The sequence below is a fragment of the Denticeps clupeoides genome, chromosome 3, assembly GCF_900700375.1.
Source record: "Denticeps clupeoides chromosome 3, fDenClu1.1, whole genome shotgun sequence".
Lineage (NCBI taxonomy): Eukaryota > Metazoa > Chordata > Actinopteri > Clupeiformes > Denticipitidae > Denticeps > Denticeps clupeoides.
Genome location: NC_041709.1, coordinates 18,923,268 through 18,938,428, shown reverse-complemented (window position 1 = coordinate 18,938,428; position 15,161 = coordinate 18,923,268). Strand labels below are relative to the sequence as shown.

Genomic DNA, 15,161 nt, shown 5'->3' with positions numbered 1-15,161 from the left:
GGCAGAGGAAGAAGAATTTAAAGTGAGCTAATTGTCAATTGTGATACACAGCAGCACAGCACAGTGATATTTGTCCTCTGCATTTAACCGATCACCCTTGGTGAGCAGTGGGCAGCCATGACAGGCGCCCGGGGAGCAGTGTGTGGGGACGGTGCTTTGCTCAGTGGCACCTCAGTGGCACCTTGGCGGATTGGGATTCCAACCGGAAACCTTCTGATTACAGGGCCACTTCCTTAATCGCTAGGCTGCTGCTGCCAGCCAGTCGGGGTGAGTGCAGGTGCCAACGGGGAGCGCTGGATGGTCGGCCGAGGGGTCGGGGAGATCCGTGGCGAGATGCCGCAGGACCAGGATATGACCGCCACATACTGGTAGAGCGATTTCTTCTCGAGCCATGCCGAGTAGCACTGTGGTATTACTGGGACCCCTGGAATGTCCGCAAAACACGGAAGCGGCGACATCTGCGGCCAGGAACTCTGTACTCTGCTGGCAAGGCTCCCCGTGGACTGGGAAGACACGGGCGACGACGAGAGCGGTGATGACACGAGTTGGGCGGTCGGTGTTGGGATGGCTCCGCCCATCTTGCCCGGTGGTGTGAGGACCGCGATGGAGAGCCAGACAGCAAGGAGGAAGATGGCGACGCGGGGGTAAGATGGAGGAAGAGGGCGACGGGAAGTCGCCAGCCAGCAACTGCGCTGCCAGGACTGCCTCGTGGGGAATCCGCCTCTCCATCTCCAGTCGCGGAGGGCCCCCTCCTACTGTAGAGGACGTCCATCACCCTCCACACCACATGCTCACCACCATCTCCAGCAACGCGCCCAGCCCTGTGTGGGACATACCCATGGTGCCTGGACCCTTCGCCGGAGCAGCAGGCACATGCCAGTCTTTTTTAACATCATGTGGCGTGTACTTTGCTGCTCTTCCCTCCCTCTCAGATGTGGACAAGATCACCACCATCTTCACGCGTCTGACTGGATCAGCATGTGGCTGGGGCGCAGCCATGTGGCAGCAGAGAGATACAGAGAGAGACTGAGGGCAGAGTTTGATCAGTCAGAGCCTGAGCCAGCGATCAAACTCTGCCCCACGACCATCTCTTTTGTCTGTTTCTGTGTGTGTGCGTTTGTCTTGTGTCCGTATGTCGCCCCCACTTTCCCTCTTTGTGTCCACCAGATGGCGACCCAGCAGTGGAGCAGAACCACAGGGAGGACGTTCCTGACCCGACTGCACTGGTTCAGGATGAGGTAGAGGAGTACGGAGTTCAGGTTGGGGGGGTGTGGGTTGGGAAGCGATGGAGCTGGGTCCTCCGGTAGCCAGTAAGGAGGGTGGGCCAGGCATGGGCCTGGGTCCGCCTCCAGAGGGGCGGAGCACCACAGAGCTCCCTGAAAGGCATGAGGACCCAGCTGGGACAGGAATTCAAATTCAAATTCAAATTTTATTTGTCACATACACAGTCATACACGGTATGATGTGCACTGAAATGCTTTCTGCAACTGCTACAGACCACAGTATTGCAAATGTTGCAAGTAAACAATGAACCAATATGCAAATATTGCAAACATAACCAAATATTACACTTTTACTTCTTTAACATAAAATATGTGTAACTGGTAGGGTGAAGGTGTGCAAATGAGTTACAGGTTTTTGTTTTTTTTTCATTGTTTAAAGAAAGGAGAAAAAGGGCCATAAACAAGCGCAGAGTCATTTTGTGCAAAGTGGAAAGTGGAAAGTGGAAAGGAAGGAAGAGGGTCTGCTTGTCCCACCTCTGTGCTTCCTTCCCCATTAGCTTGACATCCTTGATGCATTCAAACTGTCATTTTGGACCCGCCATCTTTTTTCAAACTTTTCTGGTATCACTCTTTTCACATTGATTCCTATTCATTTTGGTTCTGTTTATGGCACTGCTTGCATGCGGTTCAACCAAAACCCACCAGATTTTTTATAGTCAAACCTGCACTAATTTTTCCAATTGTTCTGGTATCTGTTGCCCTTTTTCAGCATTTCCTTTATTGAACTTCAACGAACCCCAGAAACCACCAACACAATCATTACCAACATTGTCCTACAACAATCACAATCAGCCACTTTACTTCCTCCTCTTACTACCTCCACAAACCAACTACTTTAATACCTCCACTTACTACCACCACAAACCAGCCACTTTACTACCATATTGACATTTACATTTGCAGCATTTATCAGACGCCCTTATCCAGGGCGACTTACCCCAGAATCAGAATCAGAATCGTATTTATTGGCCAAGTAAGTGCAAGCACATACAAGGAATTTGATTCCGGTAGATGGTGTCTCTCAAGTACAGAGTAGAAGAAAACAACCACAATGTGCAAGGATGTCTTATTGTACAAGTTGTAGAATTTGTTTATACTGTTTATAAATAAATATATCTACTGAGTATAAATATATGTAAGTATGTACATAGGTCTAAAAGTGAATAGAGATTAAAACAATGTGCAATACAATAAATAGGCAAAAATCCAAATCCAATATACAAAGTGTACATAAAGTGAACTGCAACATTAGGTGTTTTGCAGTGAAACAGTTTCAGTGTTTTAGGAGGGAGATGGCGAGGGGGAAGAAACTGTTCCTGTGTCGGGTGGTCCTGGTCTGCAGGCTTCTATAACATCTGCCAGAGGGCAGCAGGTCAAAAGATCTGTGTCCAGGGTGTGATGGATCTGAGATGATTTTCCCTGCCCTTTTCCTGGATCATGAGAGGTACAGGTGATCCGTTCTGCTGTTCGTACAGTCTGCTGCAGTCTGATCCTGTCTCTTTTAGTGGCTGCTCCATACCAGGCGGTGATGGAGGAGCACAGGACAGACTCAATGACCGCAGTGTAGAACTGGATCAGCAGCTCCTGTGGAAGACTGTACTTCCCCAGTTGCCTCAGGAAGTACATCCTCTGCTGGGTCTTTTTGAGAATGGAGGAGATATTGGTCTCCCACTTCAGGTCCTGGGAAATGGTGGTGCCCAGGAACTTGAAGGTCTCCACAATAGACACTGGGCTGTCTGATATGGTGAGGGGGAGCAATGTTGAGGGATGTCTCCTGAAGTCCACTGTCATCTCTACAGTCTTGAGCGTGTTCAGCTCCAGGTTGTGCTGACTGCACCAGAGCACCAGCCGCTCAACTTCCTGTCGGTTTGCAGACACATCATCCTTAATGAGCCCAATGTGTCATCTGCAAACTTCAGGAGCTTTACAGTTGAGTTCCTGGAGGTGCAGTCGTTGGTGTACAGGGAGAAGAGCAGTGGGGAGAGGGGCACATGCTTGAGGGGCACCAGTACTGAGGGACCACGTTCCAGAAGTGATCTCCCCCAGCCTCACTTGCTTCTTCCTGTCTGTCAGGAAGCTGGTGATCCACTGGCAGGTAGCAGGTGACACGCTGAGCTGAGTTTGGAGGTGAGGAGTTGAGGCACAATGGTGTTGATCGCCGAGCTGAAGTCCACAAACAGTATCCTGGCGTAGGTTCCTGGGTGGTCGAGATGTTGTAGGATGTTATGCAGCCAGTCAGTAGTAGAGTGTTTCCAGTCCCCCCTGGAAACACTCAGGGTTAAGTGTAAGTGGGTAGTAAGTGGGATTAGAACCTGGGTCTTCTGGTTCATAGGCGAGTGTGTTACCCACTAGGCTACTACCACCTCCACAAACCAGCCACTTTACTACCTCCACTTGCTACCTTCACAAACCAGCCACTTTTCTACTTTACTACCACCTGCCACATCAAGGTCGCCTGCTTCTTCGGCCACTTTATGCCTGAAGCCGCTTTATTATTGGAGGTTTTGGGCATTTTTTAGGCCTTTCCTATGGTCAAAAACTCTTGGAATTTTGAACACTCATCTGGAATTGGGGTCAAGAGAGCCTCCAAAAAAAAAAGGGTCCTGGGCATCTCCAGGGGGTTCAACAGTGTCCTCTGAAGCGCACCCTTTTTTGGTGGGTCAGCAGTTGCACATACTTTCACATATCAGCACAAAATTTAATTGCCATGTGCAACTATGTAGGATGAACATTTCTCCCAATCACACACATTAAACACACATTCCGTACAACAGCAAGTGAGATAATATTGTTTTAATTTACCCATTCATGGAAAAAAAAAAAAAGTTCATTCTAATAGTTCAAAAGAATGAAAAATGCATGTATGAAATACAGCCTCTTTCCATCAGATATTAAGCACCTTGTGGTTTTAAGCTCTAAAACAATAAGCCGTGATTGTCCCTTTGTCCAGGCTTCCCACGCATGAAAACATGAGTACTGCACCAACAGGGCAGCTTGTGGAAGGAAAGCGTTTGAGTCAAGTCATTCAGTTTAAAGGCAATTCTACCAAATACTAAGCAAATGTATGTAAACTTTTGACTTTTAAAAAAGTAATAAAAAAAACCTCTAAAACAATCTCAGACATTTAGCAAATAGAAATGATTTTGGGAATCCAAACAGGCCTAAAAATGAAAGGGTTTTGTACGATTTATTTTTTAAGAAAAAAACTGTTATATGTCTATTTATACAGTGTATTTAAACTTTAGGTTTGAATTGTATAAACGAAATATGTTCTGAACATAAGAGGCTAGAGTGTGTGTCAGTTCAAACAGAAACTTTCTCAGCATTCCTCACTAAGGTCTTGGGGTTCTCCTCTAGATGAAGCTCCATCGATGTTCAGTGGAGAGCGGTCGCTGTGTTTTTCTGAAGTCAACAATCTCTAGTTTTCAGAAACAGACTTTTCACTTTCATATTAAAATATAAAAAGCAGCAACAAAAAAATATATATATTTAAAAAAAAAAAAGTGTTAAAAAAAAAACGTGTTAAAAAAAAGGGTATATTGTATAAGAAAAGAAGTGGTGGAGATAGAAAAATCATAATTATTGCATGAGGATTATAGCATAGTAATGATCCCATTGCACAGTCAGTAATGTTGGACTGATGGTCCAGTTTCTGTTGGATAGACTAATTATTACTGCTTCTCCCGGTCCTCTTCTGTACTTTTGTTGCTCCTCCTGCCCCCCAGCAAGGAGTTGAACAGTTTGATGCCATGTGGGACAAAGGAGTTTGAAAGTCTGCTGGTTCTGTACTTGGGAAGAAGCATGTCACTGAGCAGTGAAGTGTTATGTTTATATTGATGCAGTGAACAGTCTCTCGCCCGTGAAATCATTCCATGTCTGAAGTTTTATTTTTTTTTTTATCTTGCATAGTGGTGGAGAGGCATTAAACCCACCTGTTAGTCAGGCTTGTGTTACTCTGAGTGATAGCAAGGACAGTGGGGTGGGGCGCGGCCGTGCAGGTGGGTGCAGACATTAGAAAGAAAGGACTGGTAGGTTGTATTTAGTTAGGTTTAGTGTCATCTTGCAGGGTGCCTGCGGTTGTAATTATTATTATTGAATGTGCAAAGCCCTATTGTTCCTGCAAGGATTATTATTACTATGAATCTTTATTCCACCTGTAAGAAAATCATATTTCTTTCTTAGAAGGCATTATAATTATCTTAAATATGTAATGCATTTTTGACCTGTATTATGCTTTATCAATCTGTATTAAGTCACTCACTGAATGCAGTTTTGCTGGGCCTTGTGGAAATGCCTGCAAGCCCTTCAGTGGAGAAATGCTATAAGACAATTCATTCTATTAATGTTTACACAATGTTTCAGTGATCAATGAATGTACACCAATATTATCTATAACCAGATTTATAAGACCTTGACTCGTCTAAGACATGAAACATAAGCTTATAAGACCATGACTATAGGCATCTTTAAGTTAGAATTTAGTTGGTCACAAATTAAGTGACATCTCTAGCTAACAGTGGAACAAGGACACACTGAATAGTTAAAATTGATTTTATTATGTATACCAGGTCACGTTATGAGGCATTCATGGAAAACGCCAATAAATCCCCCCAAAACAGATTCAAGTTCACAACTGCATATACTGAAACCGCACCAGTCCAATTATATTGGAAAGAAATAAATAATGCAGTGCACAGAGACTTCAGAATAATGAAAGTGAACCCCTTCAGTCGCTAGATGTCAAGTCCACTTCCAAAGTAATTTATATGAAAAGATGGCATCAACACAAGCTGTGGTGAGGAGACGGGCACAGTGAAAATTTAGAGTAGAACACTTTATTCTCTGTTGGGGGATTTCTGTACATTAAAGATCTGAGTGCCACAGAATTTGACATGGGTAGAAATGTTTGAGCACTATGCAGACGGACAAGAACACACTAAGCATCAAAACTGGACAGGAAGTTAAGGACAACCTGCTTCAGCTTGGCGTCTGAAGCCTCTGAGATTTTACCATCGCTCCTAGGGAAGGGAAGAAAGGGGGGGGGGCAAAAACGTTAAGCCTGAATTTTTTTTATGTAGGAGTAAGGGAAGGAAAAAACAGGTTACCTAATATTGGCCAAGAGGTCTTGTTGTTGGCTGAGGACATGCTGTAAGAAGGCCTTCTCAAACTTTGTGATCTTGCTGGGCTCCATTTTGTCTAGATGCCCTCGGACACCAGCGTAGATTACGGTCACCTGTTCCTCAATAGCCATGGGGGCTATTAGAGAATAAATAAAAACAAGTGCAAATAAAAAGACAGGGGGACAGGGTCAGAATGAGCACACATAAGAAAACTGATGCTATAAAAGACTATGTAGCCAAATAGCTATTAAACAAAGAATCTCGATTCATTTTGTTCCATACATCTGCATAAAAGTGAGAAGTATACATAGCCCACTCACAGTACTGTCCCTGTTTGAGCAGCTCAGTCAGTCGCACACCACGGTTCAGCAGCTGTTGTGTGGCAGCGTCAAGATCAGAGCCGAACTGAGCAAAGGCAGCAACTTCACGGTACTGAGCCAATTCCAGCTTCATGGTACCAGCCACCTACAAAGAGGAGGCCAGTTAATTGACATTTTAAACAATGGTAACCAGCTGCTACTATATGAACCGCGTTCCACATGCCTGCTTCATGGCTCTGGTCTGGGCAGCAGAACCCACACGGGACACAGACAGACCCACATTGATAGCAGGTCGGATACCCTTGTAGAACAATTCTGTCTCGAGGAAGATCTAAGGAACAGGGGAAAAACACATTAAAACTGATCTTGCCATTCTAGGCTCAGGATAAAAACGGATTTATACCAAACACACACCTGTCCGTCTGTGATGGAGATGACGTTAGTTGGAATGTAGGCGGACACATCACCAGCCTGGGTCTCAATGACTGGCAGCGCAGTAAGGGATCCTCCTCCAAAGTTATCGTTCATCTTGGCAGCACGCTCCAGCAGACGAGAGTGCAGGTAGAACACATCGCCAGGGTACGCCTCACGACCAGGGGGGCGACGCAGCAGCAGGGACATCTGACGATAGGCCACAGCCTAGAAGGGCGCAATTCATTTAAAACATAATTAAAACCAACATATGAATTCACAAGCACAAAAGTTGACAAAACGTAAATAAGATCACATTTATTGTTATTTACTGATATCAAGTGGCAAACAGCAATGGGGAATGAGGAAGACTGCAATGCACCAACCTGTTTGGACAAGTCATCGTAAATGATCAGAGCGTGTTTGCCATTGTCTCTGAAGTACTCCCCCATGGAGCAGCCGGAGTAGGGTGCCAGGTACTGCAGGGGAGCGGCATCAGAGGCGGTAGCCGAAACCACAATGGTGTACTTCATGGCATCAGCATCAGTCAGACGCTTCACCAGCTGGGCCACTGTGGAACGCTTCTGACCAATGGCCACGTAGATGCAATACAGTTTCTTCTTCTCGTCTGTGCCTTCGTTGAAGCGCTTCTGGTTGATAATGGTGTCAATGGCAATGGCGGTTTTGCTGCAATTTAAATAAATAATAATAAAAAAAAAAACAAATTTTAAGTGAGTAATCTAAGAAATCCTTACAGCCAAATCAGCATAAATTACTCATAAAATGCAATATGTGTGTTTACAGAGACATACAAAAAGTTATACCGCTACTTACCCAGTCTGCCGGTCACCAATAATGAGCTCTCGCTGTCCACGGCCAATAGGCACCAGGCTGTCCACAGCCTTGATGCCAGTCTGCATGGGCTCCCTCACAGAGATGCGAGGAATGATGCCAGGGGCCTTCAGTCCTACACGTCTGCGAATCTTGGAGCCCAGGGGTCCCTACATAGACCACAAAGTCAAGTGTTAACAAAACTCACCACTAAACAGAGAATATTCAATAATATTATACAAGATAAATATGCATAAGATGGGAGGGCTGTGAAGACTAATTTAGCCTGTACCTAAACTGTACTCAACACTGAATCTGAGTCCACTTCAGATCAGACAGTAAGTGCACTCTGATCTGCACTTACTTCCATAGAAAGGTTTTTATCTTAAATGTAACGTTTGAAACAAATGACTGGTCAGATGAGCTTGGCCTCCAAAACCAAAATTGCATAGCAGTAGCGTATGTATGTTTATCGCCTGCATGGAATCAGAAGAGCTCAAGCACCACCTAGTGGGAAGAATGAGTTGACTTAACTGTAGCACATCTACAAACTGCAGTCTAAAAGGCTTTAATAAAAAAAAACAAAAAATAAAAATCCCATTGACCCACTGAACACTTTTGCAACAGCAGATACTGAAATCCTTCCAAACGCTCATCCGCTTTACCTTGCCATCGATGGGATTTCCCAGAGCATCCACCACTCTGCCCAGCAGCTCCTCGCCCACAGGAACATCCACGATGGCGCCAGTACGCTTCACAATGTCGCCCTCCTTGATCAGCTTGTCATTACCGAACACCACAACACCGACATTGTCCGGCTCCAAGTTCAGAGACATACCCTGTCAAGACAAGTGGACCATTATTTACGTACGTATATAATAAAAAATAAAAAAAGGACCTACTAGTAACCAGAAGACGCACCTTCAGGCCAGAGGAAAACTCCACCATCTCCTCCGCCTGGACGTTCCTCAGGCCGTACACACGCGCGATGCCGTCCCCGATGGACAGCACGCGGCCGGTCTCCTCCAGGTCCGCTCCGGTGTCCGCGCCCAGGATCTTCTCCTCCAGGATGCTCGACACCTCGGCGGTGCCTGCGCGGAGAACACAGCACACGCTAAATATAAACCGCGACCTGGAATTTATAAAGGAAAAAAAAAAGCAAAGCGGCCACGGACCTGTTTTCTGCAGCCATGGCCTGGTGGTGTGCAGGTTTCTGGCTCCGACGCAGGCGGCGGCGACGTTTTTGGAGACCTGAGAGAAAGCCGGCGCTTTAATTACTGCTGGATTGTCCCTTTCACACGAATCGCTGGAAAATACGCGCACAAAGAACTAAGGAAATAAGATAAGCGCGTTAACAGGACGCGACTGACCTTCACCGGCCATCGTGCCCGACGCGACACATGAAAACCCGATCAAAGTGCGCATCGAACTGATTATTTTTTAAAATAAATAATAAAAAAAATCGACAGAAAAATATACAGAAGGGTGCGCAACGCTGCTCGAGATTCTGAGTCCATACGGAGACCTGACATCACGTCTCCGATAGAAACGTAAATCGGAATATATTCACGCACACGCACGCCGTGCAGGGGAGCAAACCTCCCGCAGACTGCACGTCAAGGTCCGCAGAGCCGCGCTCAGCCTCGCTAAATCCTGACCTTCAGTGACGAATGTCATTCACCGGACACCGGTGACAAAAACGCAACTTTAATACCGCGAACACGACGTCGGCACGGAGGCGACTACACCACCTGCCGCACGAGTTCGTAGTAAAACGAAGCCCAGACGTGCGTGAAAGTTGTCGGCGCGGCGCTCCGGCTGGATGTTGAAGGCCGTCGGGATGCAAGATGGCGGCCCGCGTCCGTAAAGCCCTCGCCGCTCGGCGGCCCGCGGTCCTGGCTCCTCCGCGTAAAAAGAAACACAGCGCCTCCGGGACGCAAAGAGATACTTACGAATCCGGCTCTGCGGGGCAGGGTGCGGGCCAAGGCCGCGGCGACGCGAACCGACAGCATGACGACGGGGACGCTATGGGCGAGTCCTCCTACACCGACCGGCTGGAGCGCGACGAGCGGAGTGAAGGAAATGGAGGACGCGGCGGAGGCTCATATAGAAAGGTCACCGCGACCCGGAAGTGGACCGCGTGACTGCGGAGTATTATCGCGAGGAAAAATAACCTTTATTAAAATGTCAGGAGCATATCGACTTGAACTTGAAATTAAATAAAACGCTGTACAAAATAAAACGATTTATTGTCAATGAATTACTTTATTTGGTTTTTAGACCTGTGCATTTCTATATTTTTACATTCTTAAAGACACGGCGACAAATGTGACAGTACATTGTCATTAATTATTCGTTTTATTGTCGCAGAGATCAATTAAACAGAAGGTCAGACTAAAGACTGCGCGCTGAGGAACGTTACACAGTAAAACGTCTCAGTCATGTCGTCACACCAGCGTGAACATGCGGAAGCTGAAATATATCTCGGTTTAAAATACTGTAAATGGTAGACGCCATTTAATATAGCAAAGTCGGACTTCCGGGTCCATGTGATGCAGCTCGGAGAAGGTCACCACCGACCGGGCCGGCGGGCAACGTCACATCCGCCTGGGACGCTGCACGCTATTGGCCAGCGCTGTGCTGGAACAGCTAATGAGATCGCACAGCTCACGTAAACGGCGGCGGGAGAGTTCGAGTGGCCGCGGTGTCGCCATGTGCGAGAAGAATAGGAAGGTGCGTGCGGTTTTCTTCACGTTTTATCCAGAAGCCGCGTCCTCTCACCCCCTCACCCTCTCTCCCTCCCCGTGTGTGTGTTTAGGTGAGCGCATGGCTCAGCGCGGTGTTCGGGGACCAACCCGTGCCCGAGTTCGAGGTGAACACTCGCACGATAGCGCTTCTTCACCAGCTGGCGGAGAGCAGCGAGGCCCGGAGCCGGGAGGCGTCCCTGCTGATGGACGACCTGAGACAGAAGGCTGTGGAGTATCAGGCCGACGGTGAGAATATAGCTGAATAGACCTTTCCCCCACCATATACGGGGGTGGTCCTCATACATTTCCTGTCAGGATTGGATGCGTGGCCCATGGTTTAATGAGGTGTCGTGTCAGACCAATTACAACAACGACATTTATTTCTTATATAGCCCATAAAAACGTACAGTATGTCTAAATTGGCTTTTTCAGGCCCTACAGTTGACCCTTCTGCACACAAGGACGAACTCCACAAAAAAAGAAGATGGTAATTTCACTGGCAACTGGAGTTCTTATGGATCCTTGACAACATATCGCCCTTCCATTCCAGAGGGCTTTCTAAAGTCTGGACTCAAGCCCTCTGGAATGGCAATATGTTGTCATGGATCCACGACAAGTCCAGTTGCCAGTGAAATAACCTTTTTTGAGAGACCTGTGACCTGGATGACCTTCACACATACTTGGGAAGGAGTGATACAGAGAGGGACGCCCTTACAGGGTAGAGTGAGCCTGCAGTTTGTGTCAGTGCAGGGTTGGTGATGATTGGTCCAATCATTAGACCCCATGCAGGTATTACTCTATGCAAAGCTACACTATGAGAGAGGCTATTTACTATCAGTAACAATCTTATACAGGATTTTTTTTTTTTAATAATCAGTTGCCTATCTAAAATATAAAGCAATTTGCTTTTTTTGGATGATATTGGGTCTTTAGTGTTTATTGACTGGTAGTGTACGTTTATATACATTTTACATTTAAAGAAGGAAGTTCTGCAAACCTGAAGAAAACAACAAACCTTAAGTTGAAAGCACTGTTAATGCAGATGCTGTCAAAGGGTCAAATCAAACTCAAGGAACCTTCCAAATCACAGGGCCTTCCAAGTCAAATCCATGTGAGGTGAGGCAAGACGTCATCCTTGCATCTGGAGAACACGCAATGCAGCAGTCTAGCATTTTAAATGCATTTTAAATTGTCATTTAAATGCTCGCACCCTTGTTCATTTTCACTGGATTATGGGTGCTTTGCGGACCTCAAAGAGACGTGCATACATCTCACATAAAAAAATAAGAATGGGGGGAAAAACAGTGAAGTGATTGTCATTGCGATGCACAGAAAATATTGATATAACAATATATTAGATGATATTGTACAGGGACATCAAAAAACTATTTTTGTATATACAAAGTAAGTCCACTGGGTGGTGAGTTCAGCAGCGTTGAGTGTGTGACTACAACCTCTTCCCTCTAGATGGCGCTGTGCTTGGCATTTCAGGCAAAGTGAAATCGCAAAACATTACGGGCCGATCACAGCATCTTGTATTTCAGCTCGGTTTTTACATTTTCAGTGATCTGTAGAACTTCACAAAATGTACATTTCGTATTGTATCGTAAGATCCTGGCCAAAACAAACCCCTAGCATGCATCCTGGTAATTACTGAGCAAAAGTCATGCCCTTTACTTTCAGGAGCATATCACCAGGACTTGCTGTTCCAAGCAGTGGGCTTGTCCTCAGGAAGCGTTTCCAAAACCACATCTGAGCTCCTGTCTGCAGTAGAAGGTGTGGCTACAGCACTCAGAGTGAGGGACACAGCATTTGGAAGGTACAACACAAAAAAGTATTTTTTTTGTTCTTGAGTAATAAAGAACCGTTTTAATGAGAGGTTTATATTTGAGAATTTCTGGTTAGGATTATTGTCAGACTGTGGCTGTCAGGAATGCTGACTTATTTCAATGCTTTTCAGCTTTGTTCCAGCAATTAATAAACTAACCAGTGAGCTTTCGGAAGCAGAGAAGAAAGACAGGAAACTGAATCGGGACCTGAACACCCTCAGGAAGAAGATGGCATCTACTTTGGTTCTGCGCAAGAATTTACAAGAGTATAGATTTGCTCTTTTTAAATGTCACTTTTGCAGTATAAACACAATTATCAGCTACATGTGGCTGTTTCTAACCCAGTACACAAAAGTTAAGGGAGCTAGTTGGTCTAAAAAAAGAATCTTAAAAAGACCTCTCAGTGTATTAAATAATAATATAACTACTTGTTTTGTGCATGATGTCTTTTTCATGTTTTGTGTAGGGATGTGAATAAGACGAGGCAGACACAGGAGGTGGAAAGGGCAAAGGCTGATGAGAGGCTGTTGAATATGGAGTTCGTGAAGAACAAGTCTAGAGATCTGACCTACAGAAATAAGAAGGCTGAGGTGCATGCACGCGTGTGTTGGTTGTCTGAATTTCCAATAGCGTAAGGACCACATACAAAGTTTGGGTTGTTTCTCTGTACAGGAACAGTTGGCCTCCAGACAGATGAGCACCTCGCTCTCCCACAAGGCCATTTTAGAGCTGTCAGAGGTAAACACTCAATAGCTTCATCTGCAGTGCTATGAAATACTTTTATACGTAATTTTGTTCCCTTTAATTCATATATAGCTTGTCTATTCTTGTTCTCACTTTGTTCTGTAAAAGTGATTTGATGCTTCCTTGTCCCTCAGAGAGTTTCAACTCTGAAGCAGGAATTGCAGCCGCTAACAAAGAAATTGGAACCTTATGCTGACCTTAGTCCAGTGAGTAACTTTAGGGATGAGCCGATCCAGTTTTCTAATACAAACACCTTGTATTTAGATGTTGGGCGGCGCGAACTTGGAGGAAGAAACACTGTTGTTTAAGTTGAGCTTTTCATGGTTGTCAAATTTAGTTTAACAATATTTTGGTAAATTTGACTTTGTGTGTTCTTTTTTTTTCTTCCGTCACATTAGCACAGAAATTTCAGAGAACATATGGTCATAAATTTTTTTTTATTTTTTTTTTTTTTATTTTTTTTTTTATATAATTGAAAAGCCACGGATATTTGGCTATATAGCAAATGAATAAGACTATTTAACAATAACACACACAAAAATAGACTGCTTGGAATGGACTTGCTAGGGTAGTGATAGCCTAGTGGGTAACTCACTTGCCTATGAACCAGAAGACCCAGGTTCAAATCCCACTTACTACCATTGTGCCCCTGAGCAAGACACTTAAGCCTAAGTTGCACCAGGGGGGACTGTCCCTCTAAATACTAATTGTAAGTCACTCTGGATAAGGGCGTCTGATAAATGCCGTAAATGTAAATGCTTTATTAAGTTAATTGTGTTATATTTTGTGGTTCTGCTGTCATCCCTTGAAACATTGATGTGGCAGATATCAGAAGTATATCTACCCTAGCAAGAAGAATGGCCAAAGCACTCTATATACATATCACCATTTCTAGCCACAACAGGACCATTGACAGGCCAGGGGACCTTTAATGGTCCCAGTCAGTAATGATTATTCCACTCTTCCCCTCTTTCTCCAGAGTCCTTCTCTTGCACAAGTTAAAATTGAGGAAGCCAAGAGAGAACTGGTGAGTGTGAGCAGATTCTGCCAATAAAACTAAATGATTTTATCTGTGTGCGCTTAGGGTGTACAACCCCATACACCCCAATTACCGTCTAGCTATCATCAAGATTTGAGTTTGTGTTTTTTTTTTTTTTTTTTTTTTTTTATTAAAGAAATCACTGGTAATCACCAAAATGATTGTGACATGACTAATGTATAGGCAATTATGCAAAGTTTCAGGTTTTAATGGCATACAAAATAATTTCAGAACTTGACCTTGGTATAAATGAAATAGGCATGTAATACTTGTTTTAGTACTTACACATTTTTACCAGGTTCTGGTAGGTACTCTGACATTATTTCTAGGAAGATGTAATAAATTATAAGGTTCACAAACTGCATTCTCGTTATGTCTGATTTGTTGTATAGGGCTATGCGGTGTACTTTTTCTTCTGTTACTTCATGAGGCCTACATTTTCCCACTGTTCCACACAGGTGGCCCTTGATTCTGCTTTGGAACAGAAAGTTGACCTGATGAACTCTTCTTTAGCAAAAGTATCCAGCAGAACCTTGCAGTAACCTGAAGCTGAAATATGTCTTGCTCTGGTCAACATGGCTGTATATATAGAATAAAATGCTGCTTGAAGTGAAATGCATTAAAATAAGTACAATCCTATCCCGTGTCATGTGCATTTAATGTTCAGTAAATTGGTCTGCACTCAACACACGACTGGTGGTAAGGCGTACACACTACAGATTAGGACGTTAACAACGCAGCCGGGTACGGATACGCATGCGCAGCTCACGGCAGGCGCGTCTCTGACGTCTGTGCTGCAGTTCGCCTCCCGGCCTCGCACAGGCGCTGCCGTCACGC

At 45.0% G+C, this 15,161-nt stretch overlaps 2 protein-coding genes across 2 annotated transcripts; one reads left to right on the top strand and one right to left on the bottom strand.

Moving 5' to 3' along the window:
* Nucleotides 1-6,102: 6,102 nt before the first annotated feature.
* atp5fa1 (ATP synthase F1 subunit alpha) lies at nucleotides 6,103-10,073 on the bottom strand. Its single transcript, XM_028973016.1, has 11 exons — nucleotides 9,918-10,073; nucleotides 9,141-9,216; nucleotides 8,887-9,056; nucleotides 8,631-8,804; nucleotides 7,969-8,135; nucleotides 7,521-7,821; nucleotides 7,138-7,362; nucleotides 6,947-7,054; nucleotides 6,724-6,868; nucleotides 6,389-6,539; nucleotides 6,103-6,301 (listed from the first exon to the last, which is right to left on the bottom strand). The coding sequence occupies exons 1-11, from the start codon at nucleotides 9,975-9,977 to the stop codon at nucleotides 6,220-6,222; spliced, it is 1,659 nt and encodes a 552-aa protein (XP_028828849.1). The 5' UTR covers nucleotides 9,978-10,073; the 3' UTR covers nucleotides 6,103-6,219.
* A 422-nt stretch (nucleotides 10,074-10,495) lies between these two features.
* haus1 (HAUS augmin-like complex, subunit 1) lies at nucleotides 10,496-14,866 on the top strand. Its single transcript, XM_028974379.1, has 9 exons — nucleotides 10,496-10,698; nucleotides 10,784-10,958; nucleotides 12,396-12,531; nucleotides 12,673-12,807; nucleotides 13,008-13,131; nucleotides 13,214-13,279; nucleotides 13,420-13,491; nucleotides 14,265-14,312; nucleotides 14,783-14,866. Exons 1-9 carry the CDS (start codon nucleotides 10,618-10,620, stop codon nucleotides 14,864-14,866), a joined length of 921 nt encoding a protein of 306 aa, XP_028830212.1. The 5' UTR covers nucleotides 10,496-10,617.
* The last annotated feature ends 295 nt before the right edge of the window (nucleotides 14,867-15,161 follow it).